Source organism: Protopterus annectens, chromosome 11.part0 (assembly GCF_019279795.1).
Source record: "Protopterus annectens isolate FY-2018-M chromosome 11.part0, PAN1.0, whole genome shotgun sequence".
Classification (NCBI taxonomy): Eukaryota; Metazoa; Chordata; order Ceratodontiformes; family Protopteridae; genus Protopterus; species Protopterus annectens.
Window position 1 is genome coordinate 114,901,579 of NC_056745.1, and position 15,513 is coordinate 114,917,091.

The 15,513-nt window shown below is 44.9% G+C and overlaps 1 protein-coding gene across 1 annotated transcript in view; it reads right to left on the reverse strand.

The window, feature by feature from the left end:
* The window catches only part of LOC122815196, a 249,413-nt gene that overhangs the window by 3,485 nt on the left and 230,415 nt on the right, over positions 1–15,513 (reverse strand). The window contains exon 16 of the mRNA XM_044087489.1: positions 5,418–5,514. Within this exon, the coding sequence (XP_043943424.1) occupies positions 5,418–5,514 (97 nt within the window). The remainder of the gene's footprint in view (positions 1–5,417; positions 5,515–15,513) is intronic.

Here is a 15,513-nt window from a genome sequence, read left to right on the forward strand (position 1 = left end):
AAAAGGTAGGGCCACAGGAAAGGAAACCAAACTTGTCGAGGCCAGTAAGAAGCAATGAGGATCAAGGAACTCCTCAACTGTCTTGCTTTCTGTATTAATTTGGGTATGAGTGGAAAGGGAGGAAAGGCATAGAGAAGTCCTGGGGGCCAATCGTGAACTAGAGCATCCCTGGGTGACCTCCCCGGATGGGGAAGGAGGGCAAAGTAGCTGCTGCATTTGGTGTTCAGGTGAGTGGCAAATAGATTGCAGCAAGGCTGGCCCCATTTGTGAAAGATCTCTTTCGCAACCATTGGATTCAGGGACCACTCGTGAGGCATCAGAATTGCTCGGCTGAGTTTGTCTGCTATTATGTTGGATTTCCCCGGGATATGCATTGCTATTAGGAAGCTTTGAGTATCCATTGCCCATTTCCAAACTCTTAAGGCCTCCCTGCAAAGTGGGTAAGACTTAGTTTCCCCTTGTTTGTTTATGTACCACACAACAGACATGTTGTTTGACTGAATCACAATCGTTCCAGTGGGAAGGGAGCTGTGAAGTGCTTGCAATGCATATAGCACCGCTCTCATCTCCAGAACACTGATGTGTAAGTGGTTCTCATGGTTTTGCCAAGTACCTTGGACTGTCTTTCCCAGATAATACCCCCACACCTTATCTGGGAAGCGTCCATGGTCAAAACTGCTTTCTCTTGGGGAGGAACAAGTGGACGACCTATGACAAATTGTTTCATGTGTAACCACCAAGTCAGATCCCTTTTGCATGCGTTTGTTATTAATATCTGGTGAAATAATGGAAGGTTTTGCATCGACCATTGTGCAAACAGCATCCATTGGAGAATCCTCATATGTAGACGAGCAAGAGGAAGTAATAAGATGGCGGAAGCCATAGTCCCTAGGACTTGAAGTACTACTCTGACCTGGACTCTTTGTTTCTTTAATAAGGATCTGATCTGACTGTGTAGAGATTCCACTCTTTCCTGTGTTAGCTTTACTAACATGGTGGTTGTGTCTATTTCTGAGCCTAGATATACAATATGCTGCGAGGGAGATAAGACTGACTTTTGCAAGTTGACAGTGATGTCTAGGCTGATGCACAAGGATAGAGTCTTGTCCCTGGTCCTTATGAATTGATGCTTGGTGATAGCAGAAAGGAGCCAGTTGTCTAGGTACAGAAACACCTGGAATCCTTGATGTCTCAGGTGAGCCGTTACCACAGCCATGCATTTGGTAAACGCTTTGGGGGCTGTAGTGAGGCCAAAGGGCAGTGCTCTGAACTGAAAATGGCTGGCTCCCAGCCAGAAGCATAAGTGTCTCCTGGAGTGCTTGTCCATTTTGATGTGGTAGTATGCATCCTGGAGATCAATTGAGCACATCCAGTTGACTTTCCCAATAAAGGGAAATATCGACTGCAGAGTGACCATTCGGAACTTTGATTTTTTTCACATGCTTGTTGAGCCTGCTGAGATCTAGAATTGATCTCCAGTCCCCTGTCTTTTTTGGAACTAAAAAGAATCAAGAGTAAGTTCCAGATCCTACTTGTTCTATGGGGACTTCTTGGATGACTCTTTTTTTGTGGCAACGAGATGACCTCTGATGTTGCATGGTCTAGTTGGATGGGTGGTACGTCTGTAAGAGACTGGTTTGTTGGGGGTTTGAAAATAAAGGGAATCAGTTAACCTCTGGATATTACTGTGTGTACCAAATGATCTTGAGTGATAGTTAGCCAGGCGCTTGGGTACAGCGATATACGACCCCCGACTGCCTCCAAAGACGGACAGTCGGGCAAACCCCCAGGGTCGATGGAAGGGATGATCAGAGAAAACTTCTCTGTCACCCTGATGTTGTGGACCTCCTCTGCCGCGAGGGCAGCGTCTTCCATTATATCCTCCCCCTCTGCCCCTGGGGGAGGGTTGACCTTGTGCCTGAGGAAAACCTTTTTGGGATTTGCGGAACCATATTTTCCCTCCTGTATTACCCTTGAGATAAGGTCTGGATGGGAGAGAGAAATGGACTCCAATGGCAGATAAGGTTTTTCCTTCCTGCTCGCACCTAGTCGAAGTCTCATTCACTTGGGGTCCAAAAATAGATGAACCATCAAAGGGAACGTTAGTAAAGGAAGACTTGAAGGATTCCATAAAATTACAAAGCCGCATCCATGAATTTCTCCTCAGGGCTATTCCTGCTGCGGTTGCCCTGCTCGCTCCATCTGCCACATATGAGATCAGCCTCATGGAGGAGTTAGCTATGGAAGTATGGGTGGAGAGCTGTGTGGAAACCTTGTCCATGGAACCTAGAGCTACTGAACACTGAACGGTATCTCCTAACTCTTTCAGGAGATCCCTCTGCAGATGAGTGAAGTGAGTCAGGTAATTCAGTGATCTTAGTGTAAATGCCGCTGAAGAAAAAGTACGCTTCCCACACCTATCCATCGTCCTGGACTCTTTGTTAGGAGGATGGATATTAGAAGACATCTCAGATAATTCCTTTTTGGTGGCCACTGCTACCACCATAGCATCAACTGGAACTCCCTTACTAAGGAAAGACTTGTCCTCAGGTGCTGTCATAAATTTGTTTGGCCTCCTCGGGACGGCTTCCACTGAATCTGGAGAGGTCCATGCTTTCTGCGAAATGACCTCCAAAAGTTGGTCATAAGGGGGTGTCACCCAAGAGGTGAAGGTCAGGAGCCAAAGGCCTCAAGATACACTGATTCATCCTCAGTAGGGTTAGAGGTCTTCCAATCACCCCTCTGTCTAAGGATTTCTAGGATGTCAGAGAAGGAGACATCCTCAAAGGGAGATCTAGGGGACCCTTCCGATTCCTCTAAATCAGTGTCTGATGTGACAGACTCAGGGGGTCAACATGTTTCCTCTTACATAACCTCTTTGGATGGAGCTCTCCAGTGGGATAATCTGGGGAGGTCTCGGAAGAGGGGGTGCCTCCAATGGGGGCTACTTGGACCTCTGGTTCCCTATGCTGTGGCAGTGGCAGGGGTGAAGAGGTTGCTGCCTACTGCTGGTAGGACACAGGTTCCAAAGGAAGGCTTTGGTAGAGGATAAAGCCTTCTCTATAGCTTTGAAAAGCTTTTCCTCCCCACTCAGAAGACTACCTCCGCTCTGAGGGGGCGGATGGTCGACTCCTAGCAAGAGGGAATGGCTCCGAAGCAGAATTCGGAGCCAAGCTGAGTTGAGCTGAGGCTCCAAGGGGGAGGGTCAGTTCCAAAGAGAACCCAGGGTGACTGTCCCCGTCGGAGTCGAAAGAGTGTCGGCTCCTAGAATCCTCTGCTCCAGACTGAGCCATCGAGAATAAAGTAATTGGTTCTGAGGAATCCCTGGAGCCGAAGGGTTGAAGACAGAGGAACCTGATGTAATAGGTTCTGAGAGCAAAGCAGTCGGAGGAGGAACAGTGATCGGTACGGGGGATGGCTCTGAGACCTATGGGTCTGGAGGGGTCAATTTTCCAGCCAGAGCTGGGTCTGAAAGCAACCTCTTCACCACCCTTATCTGACAGAGTCCTGCAGGATCTGGTAAAGACTGAAGGAGACCTCCTTCTGTCTAAAATAGGAGATCTCAAAATAGGAGATACAGTCTCGATGTCAGGCAAAACCTTCAGTACCAAGGACTCTCTCGAAACCAATGGAATAGACTGTACCGAAGATGAAGCAGAGTTGGAACCGGAACTCCTTGGTTCCGACGCTTTAGACTTTTTGGTCGGCTCCGAAGTCGGGGCCGATGATTTTCTCTTTGAAGATTTTGGAGCTGCCTGACCAAGTTCCAGCTGTTCTTGGAAGGAACTGGTCATGAGACCCCTGTCAATAAGCTTTCTCTTCCTTTTGTTTAACACTCCTGTACTAAAAGCGTGACAGAAGGTGCAAGGTTCCTGTAAATGGGTTTTGCCCAGACAATATACACAACTGGTGTGGCTGTCTGTAAGAGACATTTTCTGTGCACATCTGTCGCATTTTTTGAAGCCCGAAGGGAGATGATCCTTATCTTTTCATACACACACAGGGAGGAAAGGCCCTCTAACTTAAACGGGCACTACGGCCCTCTAATTTAAATGAGCCATACAGTCCTAAGGGGGGAATAGGGGTTGAAAACTTTCAAAAAACAGCAGCACAATACAGAAGAAACTATTAATACATATACATATACATATACATATATATATATATATATATATATATATATATATATATATATATATATATATGACAGAAAAAGGTGGTAAAAAAGGACTAAATAAGTAAAAAATTGTTCTACTTAGCCAACGAGCCAGTAAGACACAACCTCGAAGCTTTCACGGCTAATGAGATCTGGGGAATTGCCGTGAGGCACCATGGGATAGGGGCTAGCCTCGAGCCAGTAAAAAGCTCTCGAGCTTTAGCATAAGCCGAGTTGGAGCTGAATATCAGCTCCGAACCCATCCAGCAAGAATTATGGTGAGATAGGACTACATAACATTGCCAGTTATTAGAATTTCCATCTTATTATCATTCAGAAAAAGCATTCTGATGTTAGGTGTTAATGTTTGAGCAGTTCTAGAACAGAATGCCAAGAACAAATACAAACCCAGCAAAACTGAACATGGCTGTTGCATGTATACTGAATTAAAATATAGTGAAAGGGAATGGGAAATACTTAGTTAATTACTTGCAGCAAATACTATTGCAAATGACACAACATACACACTACTTCACATCCTGATGCAACTTGCAGTAGCAGAAGCAGCACTCCATTTTACATTTGTGGAGCATTATAGCTAGACAGATAATAAATAATTATCAGAAGATGCAAGATTTATAAGGGTTGTACAGCTATCACAGAAGTGACATTGGCTGAATGCTCACACCTCTGCATCATAAATGCTTTATTGATAAATAGTGTTGCTGTTCATGTAAGAACTAAAAGTGTGGGATAGTTTTTGGATTCCTTTTCTGAGATATGTAGTCTTTGTAGACAGTTGCATTTATTCATTTGACAGGAATCATATTGCATTCAAATATCCCTGTTAAACATAGTTTCTCCACCCCTGTCCAATGAAGTTTACTGACCCACAGACTGAACGACCGGAATCTCAAGTAAGGATGGAGGGAGGGTTTGGCATAATGGTAAGGTCTTTACCTTACAGAGACATGGTACCAAGCTTGATGTTGGCTACACATATTAATCTGCAAACTGATAAAATAATATTTACCTATAAAGCATGTAATAAGGCATGACTGAAGAAGAGGTGAGGTACTGATTGCACTTACTACACAGCCTTAATTTCTTCTGCAGTAAAACAAATACAACTACTTTCTGCTGTCCTCTTTGTCTTCATGCATCTAGAACAATTTCAGTACTGCTTCATATTAAGTCCTCAAACTGCAATGCTATTATTAGCTTGTAACTATTCATCGCCAACACAATGAACCAGACTTACTCATTCAGGTATAAATTAGCTGTCCTGTTAGGAGTAGTGGAGGATATTCGTCTGACCATCCTTTTCGTCTGAGTCTGATCATTTATTTGAACCATTTCTGTGCATAGGAAACAGAAGAAGATAATGTATGAGTCAGATACAGACGAATTTAGCTTTACCTGAACATTTAACTATGTTTTCTTGTAGACTCATAACCACTCATAGGCTGCCCAATGTAAGGTCAAAACCTGCAGTGGCAAAGGAAACAGATCAGACTCCTCCAGCAGACCACAACTGAAATGAATGGACTGAAAACAGCACAGCTAAATAAACAAGTATAGTTTAATTTCTAAGCATTTTTATTTTCAGTAAAGGCACCATCAGAGATAAAAATCAGAACACAGGAAGAAAATCTGTTTAAATCTACCTCTCAGTAGGTGTTTAACCAATGAAAACCCTTATCAAGAACTAGTGCTGCAGCATTTAAAGTGCATATATACAAAGCACAAATATAAACACATATAAAACAAACATAAAAAGCATAAAACCTAATGCTATGCTACTTAAAAGTGTAAAAACACGGAACAGTAAATGGTATTTAAGTATTGTTATACTCTTAAGCAGCATAGTATTAAGTTTTATATTTTTTGTGTCTGTTTTATATGTATTTATATTTGTGCTTCATATATATATATATATATATATATATATATATATATATAAATATGTATACACACACATACACTGTCACTTTAAATGCTGCTGCACTTGTTCTTGATAAGGATTCTTATAGCAATAACCCACGCCTGGGTGTGGGTAATGCTAAATTTACCCACGGTTGGCGTGGTTTAGTCCCGAGGCTGCCCGAGGACCAAACAAAGCCAACCGTGGGTAAATTTAGCATTACCCACACCCAGAAGTGGGTTATTGCTATTATACCATGACATTATTTAAGAAAAGAAACTATTACTTTTCTTAAATAATGGCATAGTATAATGCCTGTTTACTGCCCTTCCGCAGATGTCTGGCATCCGCGGCAGTTCTGCTGTGGGCAAAAGCAACGGAGAAAGCAAGATCTCCGTTGCTTTTTTTTAGTGTTTCGCTATGTTAAATGAGTTTAACATAGCGAGACAGTTTTAAAATAAGCAACGGACATCTCCGTTGCTTATTTTAAAACTGTCGCTATGTTAAACTCATTTAACATAGCGAACAAAAAAGCAACGGAGATCTTGCTTTCTCCGTTGCTTTAAAACACTGTCGCTATGTTAAATGGGTTTAACATGGCGAGACACTTTAAAATAAGCAACGGAGATCTCCGTTGCTTATTTTAAAGCTGTCTCGCATGTTAAACCCATTTAACATAGCGACAATGTTAAAATCGAGTTATACTAATGGAAAAAAGTCCGGGCGACCGGACCTTTTTCCATTAGTATAACTCGATTTACAACGGGCACGCTGGCCAGTCAGCGTGCACGTTTTGGGGGGATCATGGTATAATATTGGTTAAATACCTACTGAGAGGTGCATTTAAACAGATTTGCTTCCTGTGCTCTGATTTTCTCTTTGATGATGCATTTACTGAAGGTGAAAGTGCTTAGAAATTAAACTATGCTTGTTTATCTAACTGTGTTGTTTCCAGTCCATTCATTGCAGTGGTGATCTGCTGAAGGAGTCTTGTCCTTGTAGAATCATCCCAAATAATCATTCACCAGTGAAGAGTGATCCTTCATCTTATAATATATATCTTGTGTGATCAGTTCTTTTGGAGCGTCACAGGAAAAAGCTTTTTAGAGTTCAGAATGTAGTTTACAGTTTCAAAATCAGGTTAATTCTCTGCCTTCATGCTCCACTTTACCTGTTGCCTGTATTACTCTCTATCTGCAGACAGTAGTTCCATAACAGAGAGAACTATTTATGACATTATTTTGACTTGTTTGGTTTGTTTTTCATTTGAAAATACACCATTCAGTCAATTGCCAGAGTTGTCTGTAAGTACCACATTGTTTAGCTGTGTTTAAGTATCAAGAACAAAAGAATGTCACATGTTGCTAAAGTTTCTAATTACCTAAACACTAAATCCCCATTTTACATGCAAAAGCATGGAAGGAGAAACACCTTCAGATAAAACCTACTGTACCAAGCATATAGTATCTCTGCCAATTCCTGCTGCAAAAATGAAGACAATCTCACTACCAAGGGAACTTCTACAGCTGAATTTCACTTCAGTTGCAAAAGAAAAAAGGGGAAATACCTTCAGTTTAAACCTATGTAAGGCAGTTTCAACGAATCAAATTAAACTTAACTATCTTGTTTTCCATCACTTCTGCATCAGTGTGTTCTGTACTCTAGTGCTGAACCTGCTAGAGGGAGACCCCCACCCACACCCACAGGCCTTATACTGCTGAAGGTGAAGCCAAACTAACACTTTAGCATATTTTACTCTAGCTGTGTAAAATGTCCCTGGAAAAAGCAAATAAAAACCAGAGCAATAAAATTAGATGCTGTGATTCTCCCCTCAAGTAGAGTTCAAAGACCTTGTCTTTGTATCCATAAACTTTGTATCTCATTGATTGTTTTTGGTGGAAAACCATCTGGGGGGGGTGGGACTGCATTCTATTTAAATACATGACTGGCCCTCCCCTCATCTCAGTTGTTCTCCAGCTACTTTAGTCTTTGTGGCTCCAAATACAAAATAACTTTTCTACCCCCATGTCCCAAGTGAAATAATCTCCATCCAGCTGCTTCACTCTACAGTAAGGTACATTGTATTTTTTTCAGTTTCTAAATAGAACCTATTTCATTCTGTTTCAACCTTGTACTAGAGACAATTACAAATAAGTTTCTACTGTGTTACAAACTGGCTAAGGTTTGTTGTCTTTCCGCTATTAATCTCTAGCAAATATATTTGCAAGTTTCTATTGGATTTTTACACAAATATTCTATGTCCTTCTAATGCTATGTTGCAATATTATTGGTGTGGGAGCATACCACAGCTTATGCGGATGACAGGGTGGTGGTAGATGAAGAGGGTTCTACAAGACCATGCAGGATTGCCCTGGCAGATCCTGTCCTAGCTCTGGAAAATTGGTCCAGTTTGTAATGCTTGGTGAAAGTGTGGATAGTGTCCCAAGTGGCTACTTCCAAAATGGATGCTGTGTCTAGGCTCTTGAGGTGGCCACAGCTCTAGTGAATGGACCTTGATTCCCCCTGGGGGTTCCTTTCCATGGTGGGAGTAGCAGAAGCAAATAGCTTTCCTGATTCAGCATGCAATGGTTGGCTTGGAGACTGCCTTGCCCAGGGCTCTGGGGTGGAAGGAGACAAACAATCTGGTTAGTCTTTTTGATGGCCTTGGTCTTGTCCTGGGTAAAACCTAAGTTGTCTGTTCATGTCCAGGGAGTGCAGTATCCTCTCCCCTTCATTAGAGGGTGAGGGCAAGAAAGCGGGTAGATGAATGGATTGGTTAAGAGAGAGATCGTTGGCCACTTTAGGCATAAAGGAGGGGTTGGTTTGCAGGGACACCTTGTCTTTGTGAAAGACGGTGTAGGGGGGACAGGCCATTAAGGCCTGCAATTCTGACACTCTTCTGGCTGATGTGGACCATCTTCCATGTGCACATCTGTAAGGAAGAAGGCCCAGACAGTTCAAAGTGGTGCTGGTTTAATTTCTCTAAGATGCAGTTAAGGTCCCAAGGTGGGGGATAAGTTTCAATACGAGCACTCATAAAATCAACTAAGGCCAATTTTGAGAGAAAAATTGCCATGGATTCAAAGGACAATCATAAGGCCTTTTTCAGCTATGTTAGGAACCTGGGTGGAAACTCCCAGATATGCTCAGAATTAGTCCAAAATGATACAGAAATCACTGAACCCACAGACATTGCCAACATACTGGCAGACAGGTTCAGTGCAAACTTCACCCCCCTCTCCCCCCCTAAAGGAGAGATAACTATCCCAGTGGAGTGTAGCCTCCCAGACATCTCAAATGTGCAGGTGAAAGCTGCTCTCTCTAAAGCTAAAACACAGCATCAATGGGACCGGATGGTGTCCCCGGCTGTGTGCTACACGAGCTAAATGAGGAATTAAACCCGCACATAAGGCAGCTGTTTAATCTCAGCCTTACCACAGGATACGTGCCCAAGGAGTGGCATACGGCAACTGTGGTCCCACTCCACAAAGGCGGTGCCTCTACGGACCCTGGTAATTACGCCCCATAAGCTTAACAAGTCTAGTCTGCAAAGCTATGGAGAGGATCATAATGGAGCTCATAAACAAAGATATAGGGGACTTGCAGACATTGGACCCGACCCAGTTTGGCTTCGTCAAGGGAAGATCATGCCTTTTGAACTTGGTCGACTTCTTGAAACAGTCACCAAGGCCATTGATGAGGAAAGGCAGTCCATACAGCCTACCTTGACCTTGCAAAGGCTTTCGACACAATACCCCACTGGTATTGTAGAAAAACTTACCAGCTTAAATGTAAACCCATATGTCACAAGATGGGTTGTAAACTGGCTTAAGGACAGAACCCACAGGGTTAGAGTTGCTGGCGCTATGTCAGACTCCAAGCCGGTCACAAGTGGTGTCCCACAGGGCTCGGTCCTTGGCCCCCTATTGTTCGGCATCTACTTCTCAGAAGTACAGGCCAACATGGGAGGACTTTGGCTGACAAAGTTTGCAGACAACTGCAAACTGGGCACCATAGTGGAAAGTGCATCGGACACGGATATCCTTCAGAAGGGACTCATGGAAACAGATAGCTGGTGCCAGAGCCATGGCCTGAAGTTAAACGCCAAAAAATGTATAGTCATACCCTTCGGGAAAAACAAGGTAACCCCAAGCTACCATATAGGTGGCAATCCACTAAGCACAGAAGAGGTTATCAGGGACCTGGGGACCCAGGTTGACAGTGGCCTTTCTTTTGACACTCACGTTGCTAAAGTGATTAGAAAGACCTTCTACATTGCCCACCTGATCATGAAGGGATTCACATCCAGATCTAGTGAGGTCATTGTTCCCCTGTACTCTTCACTTATCAGATCAATGATCGAGTACAATGTCCCATTCGGGATGTATCTCACCCGACATCTGCAGCAAATGGAGAGACCCCAAAAGTTCCTCACCAAAAGGATAAAGGGACTCCAAAATCTGTCATATGCTGCCAGATTGAAGAAACTCCAGCTCTATTCAGTCACATACCGTCTGCTCAGAGGTGACATGTGCCTGACATACAAGGCCATGTCCAACCCAGAATTAATGGACATGCTCCACCTCAAAAAATCCAAATCCACCAAAACCACTAGAGCAAGCGACTTAAACCTTAGCACGGATATAAATAGGACATGCTGGAAGGATAGATTTATCACTCAGAGACTCTCTATGCTGTGGAATAAAATCCCGGTCCATGTGAGGCAGAGCACCTCGCTGGTTCTGTTCAAGAGAAATCTTGACCTGTGGTTGGGAGATCGTAGGTTTACCTGGGGAATCATCTCTGTGTCACTGCTGGACAGAGGCACAACAAACTAATGGGCACAGTATTTTTTCATATAAGGGGTGGCGTAAGCCACAAAAATTTGGGCTAGGCTTATAAATGCCTTAGGGCAGATAGCCTAGTATAAACCTATGAACCTAGGTGGTCTCATGTGCAATACCTCTTTAAGGAAGAGCTTTACGTCGAGCCTGGCAAGCAAGGGGGTTCCAGGGGCAGGCAGGCTGATATGGCAGAGAGGTGTACTTTTATAGAAGAATATGAAAGTCCACTCTTTATCAATTGACACAGGTAGTTTAGGACCAGGGGAACTGCAGTAGAGCTGGGGTCCCTTCCCTTGTTCAGATACCATTTTGCAAATCTTTCTCACTTAGCCAGGCAAGATTTTCTGGTGGTAGGTTTCCTTGCCTCCCTTAGGACTGAAAGCATGTCCTCTGAGTAGTGGTGTCTGAAAGGGATCAAAGGTTTATCACCCACAGAGTCAGAGACAACATCTGTAAGTGTGGGTGTAGGAGAGTTCCTTTGTCTTGTGTCAGGAGGTCCACCTTGTAGGGTAACTTGAAGTGATTGCCCTTGGCTAGTTTGTGAAGTAGGGGGGACCAGTGCTGCCTTGGCCAGTAGGGAGTCACTAACAAGATTTTTGGTTTGTCCTTCTGAATTTTCAGGAGGACATTCTGAATCAGTGGGAATGGGGGGAAGGCATAAAGGAACTTCCCCTCCCAAGGGAAACTGAAAGCATCCACTGTCCATGCTAGAGGGGAGTGGGTTTTTGAGCAGAAGTTCTGCAGTTGCCTGTTCTGGGGGGAGGCCAACAGGTATATTTGTGGAGCACCCTACCAGTGGACTATGTCTAAGAAGACCTCCCTGCTCAGCATCCATTTGTGCTGAGGTGAGGAGGTCCTGCTCAAGAGATTTGCTTGGTGGTTGTCCTGTGAGGGGATGTAGGCCACTTGCAGGACTAAGCTGAGATGATAGGCTATGTTCCATATCAACAGGGATAATCTGCACAGCTGATAGGCCTTTGTTCCTCCCTGTTTGTTGAGGTACCACATCACCATACTGTTGTCAGTGATAATCTGGAGCACCCCTGGAACCAGAAGGGGGGGGTGAAGGTCTTTAGAGCTAAGAAGACTGCTGTCATTTCCCTGATATTGATGTGTTTGGCCTGAAGAGAGGGATGCCACGTTTCCTGAATCCTGTAAGAGGCCAGAGTTGCTCCACAACCTGAATCTGAGGCATCTGTATGCATTACTTGGGTTGGGGTGGGTGGTTGTGGTGGGAGCCCTGGATTCAGTTGCACTTGCTGGATCCACCAACTGATTTCTGTTTTCAGACAGGGAAGGAGGGGGATGGCCTGCTCTAGGGGATGACGATGTTGGGACCAGGTGTTCTTCAGGAACCACTTTAACTTGTGCATGTGCATTCTTGCCAGTGGTAGCATGGGGATGGTCGCTGCCATTAAACCCAGGAGATGAAGAAATTGCCTTTCCGTCACCTATTGGGATAGTACAGCTTACTGGAAGTGGGAAGTCAAAGAAACAACCTTGTCCTGTGGTAGAAAGGCCTTCATTGTTTCTGTTCTGATTCTGCAGCCTAGGAAAATTTTGTCCTGGCTTGGGATTAGAGAGGATTTGGGGAGATTGATGGTGAATTCCGGGTTCTGCAGAAGGGACGTGGTGAAATGTAGATGCTTCAATAGAGCATCACTGGACTCTGCCAGTATCAGGATGTCATCCAGATGAGGGTAAATCTGTATACCCTGAGTTCTGCAGAAGGTAATGGCTGGAGCCACGCACTTTGTAAAGACTTGGGGGGCCATGGATAAACAAAAGGGCAAGGCAGTAAATTGGAAATAAGAGGCAGGTCCAAAGAAATGCAGGAATTGTCTGTGGGAATTCCTGCTGGGTATGCACAGGTAGGCCTCCTTTAGGTCCAGGGTGGTCATGAGGGCCTTGGCTGGAATGAGGGGCAGCAGAGTGGGAAGAGAGAGCATTTTGAAAGATGGTACCTGAAGATAGAGGTTTAGGAAGGACAGGTCTAAGATGGGTTTCAAGGGGCTGTCTTTTTTGGGGACCAGGAAGAGGCAGGAGAAAAACCCCTTCCCTTCCTGTCCTGGGGGGCAGGTTCTATGGTGCGTAGTTTTAAAAGATCTGCCAGAACCTGTGCCATGAGATGGGCCTGGTTTTTGGGGATGACAGGAATGCCTCTTCTGGGTGGCTTTTCTTTCCAGGATAGGAAATACCCTTTTTGAATAATGTTTAAGACCCACTGGTCTGAAGTGATGGATTGCCAAAGGGGAAGACAGTTGGAAAAGTGGGCTGAGAGGAGAAGGTGGGCAAGGCAGTCAAACATTACTGGGACCTCCTCTGTCCTGAAAGGGCTGTCTGGGTTGATAAGGTGGAGCAGAGGATCTGGAGTTGGTAGGTCTTCTAGCCCCTCTCCTAGAGCTTAAAGAGGAGGAGGAGGGCTGATGACTACGTCTCACAAAGGTGGCCTTAGCAGGGTAGTTTCTATAATACTTGGAAGTGGGTGACACCAGCAGGTGCTTGATGTCCTGGAGTTCTTTGCTTTTTTCTTGTAGATTTTTAAAAAGGCCAGCAGATTGTTTGCCAAAAAGCACATTGTGGTCCAGAGGGGCATCCAAGATCTTAGACTTGAAATCCTCAGGGAGGTTCTGGAGTCTTAGCAATACCTCCTGAGGGCTGAAGCAGATGCTGCAGACCTGGGGGATGCTTCTGCAGCATTGTAGCTGCATCTGATGGAATGCCTGGCTACCTGTTGTGCCAAGGAAAGTTTGGCTGAGATGTCTGTCTTGATGAGGCTGTCAGGCAAGGATGCTAGCATGGAGGAGGCTTGAGAGACCAAGCCTAATGCATACTTTGTCATGTGGGTCTGATAATTTACGGGTCTGAAAGCCAAAGTTGAAGAAGTGTATACCTTCTTCCCCATCCTATCCATGTACTTGCTGTTTTTGTCACTGGGCAGTAGGGAGGCAGAGGGCAGCATTCTAGAATGCTTATTTGCAGTGGTGGCAATAACAGCTGGGTCCACCAAGGGTGGTTTGACCAGGAATTTGTGGTCCTCTGGTACTTTGTAGAAGTGGTCAGAATGTTTAGGTGCTGGAGGCTGGTAGTCAGGGTCTTTGGAAGCAGCATTGAAGGCATCCAAGTAAGCAGACAGAACAGGAGGAACTGCTGAAGGGGTGGGGGATTCCACTTGCAGCAGCTCAAAGTACCATTTTTGGGTGTCTGTCATTTGGTATGTATCCCATTTAAAGTAATCCTTGATCTTTGTGATGGTCTCACCAAAAGTAATGTCCTCAGTGGGAGAATCACCTTCCACAGATTCCTCATCAGGAGAGTAGTGTTCCTGGGGGGAGGCAATCTGGGAAACTTAAGAAATCGACTCTTCTGAGGATGAGAAGGAAGAATCATGTTGTTCTTCTCTGACTTGAGTGATTGTGGATGGGTGGGAAGAAGCAGAGGCAGGCCTAGGGCTCAGAAGAGGCAGAGTGGAGGTAGCTGAGGCTGAAGGCCTGAGGGCTATAAAGGTCTGCATGAGAAAGAGGTGAAGGCCTGCCAATCCAGTGTGACTTCTGAAGAGGTGGAGGTATGTTTAGTTTTTGGCTTCTTTTCGGCCGGGGAGGAAGTAGAGAGAGGCCTGGCATCGGGTTTGGACAGTAACACATCCGAAGTCTGGATCCCTGCCAGAGGTATCACCGAAACTGGTTCCCCCTTGACATCGACGGTCGTCGATGTCTGGATAAGCTCCGTGGATGTGATGATCGTCAGATGTAAAATGGCCTCCACGAGGGACATCACTGCAGTCGACGTATCCTCCGAGCACGGCTCAACACCTGGAATGGCAGTTGGCAGTGCATAGGGAAGCAGAGCGGCAGGCGAAGAAGGCCTAAGAACCTTGGTCTTCTTAGATGAAGGTTCAGGTGCGGCTTCCGATGTAGGATCCATCCTAAGGGCTAACTGTTTAAGGTGCTGGTTTATCAGGTAAAGGTTTAACATAGCTAGATGGCTGCACAAGGTCTTGGGTACAAATGATTGACAAATAGCGCAGGAGGAGTGACCGTGTTCCCAGCCTAGGCAAAACAACCCAGCTGTCATGGGTGTCTTTATGGGGTATCTGGCACCCACATTGGCACTTTCCTTTTTCCCTGACAACAGCTAAAGGCTGCAACCAAGCGTTAGCAAGAACAATTGTCAAAAATAAGAAAATTAGAAACCCAATGGGTTACTTATCTTAGGATGCGACGTCTGTGGAGAAGCGATCATATGATACAAATGTCGTCTGCAGCGGAAAAATTCTGAGGATTGTGCGTGCAGATGTCACATTTAAGGCCCCTAGTTTATGGCCCTACATGTGACGTCCCACACACACTGCAAGCTTTTGTATAGGAACCAACGCATGAGTCGGCCGAAGACATGGAATCCCACAGCTAGAAGACTGCAGCATAGGAATAGAAGGACATAAAGACAGTAATCATGCTCATGTGAGACAGATGCACAGTTATAAATGGTGTAAGAATGCTATGGGTAAAGAAAGGAATGATACGGAGGTCTTAGTGAGAGCGGAGAACCCCTGGTTACGAGTGATGACTGGGAGATGAAAGAGCTATAAA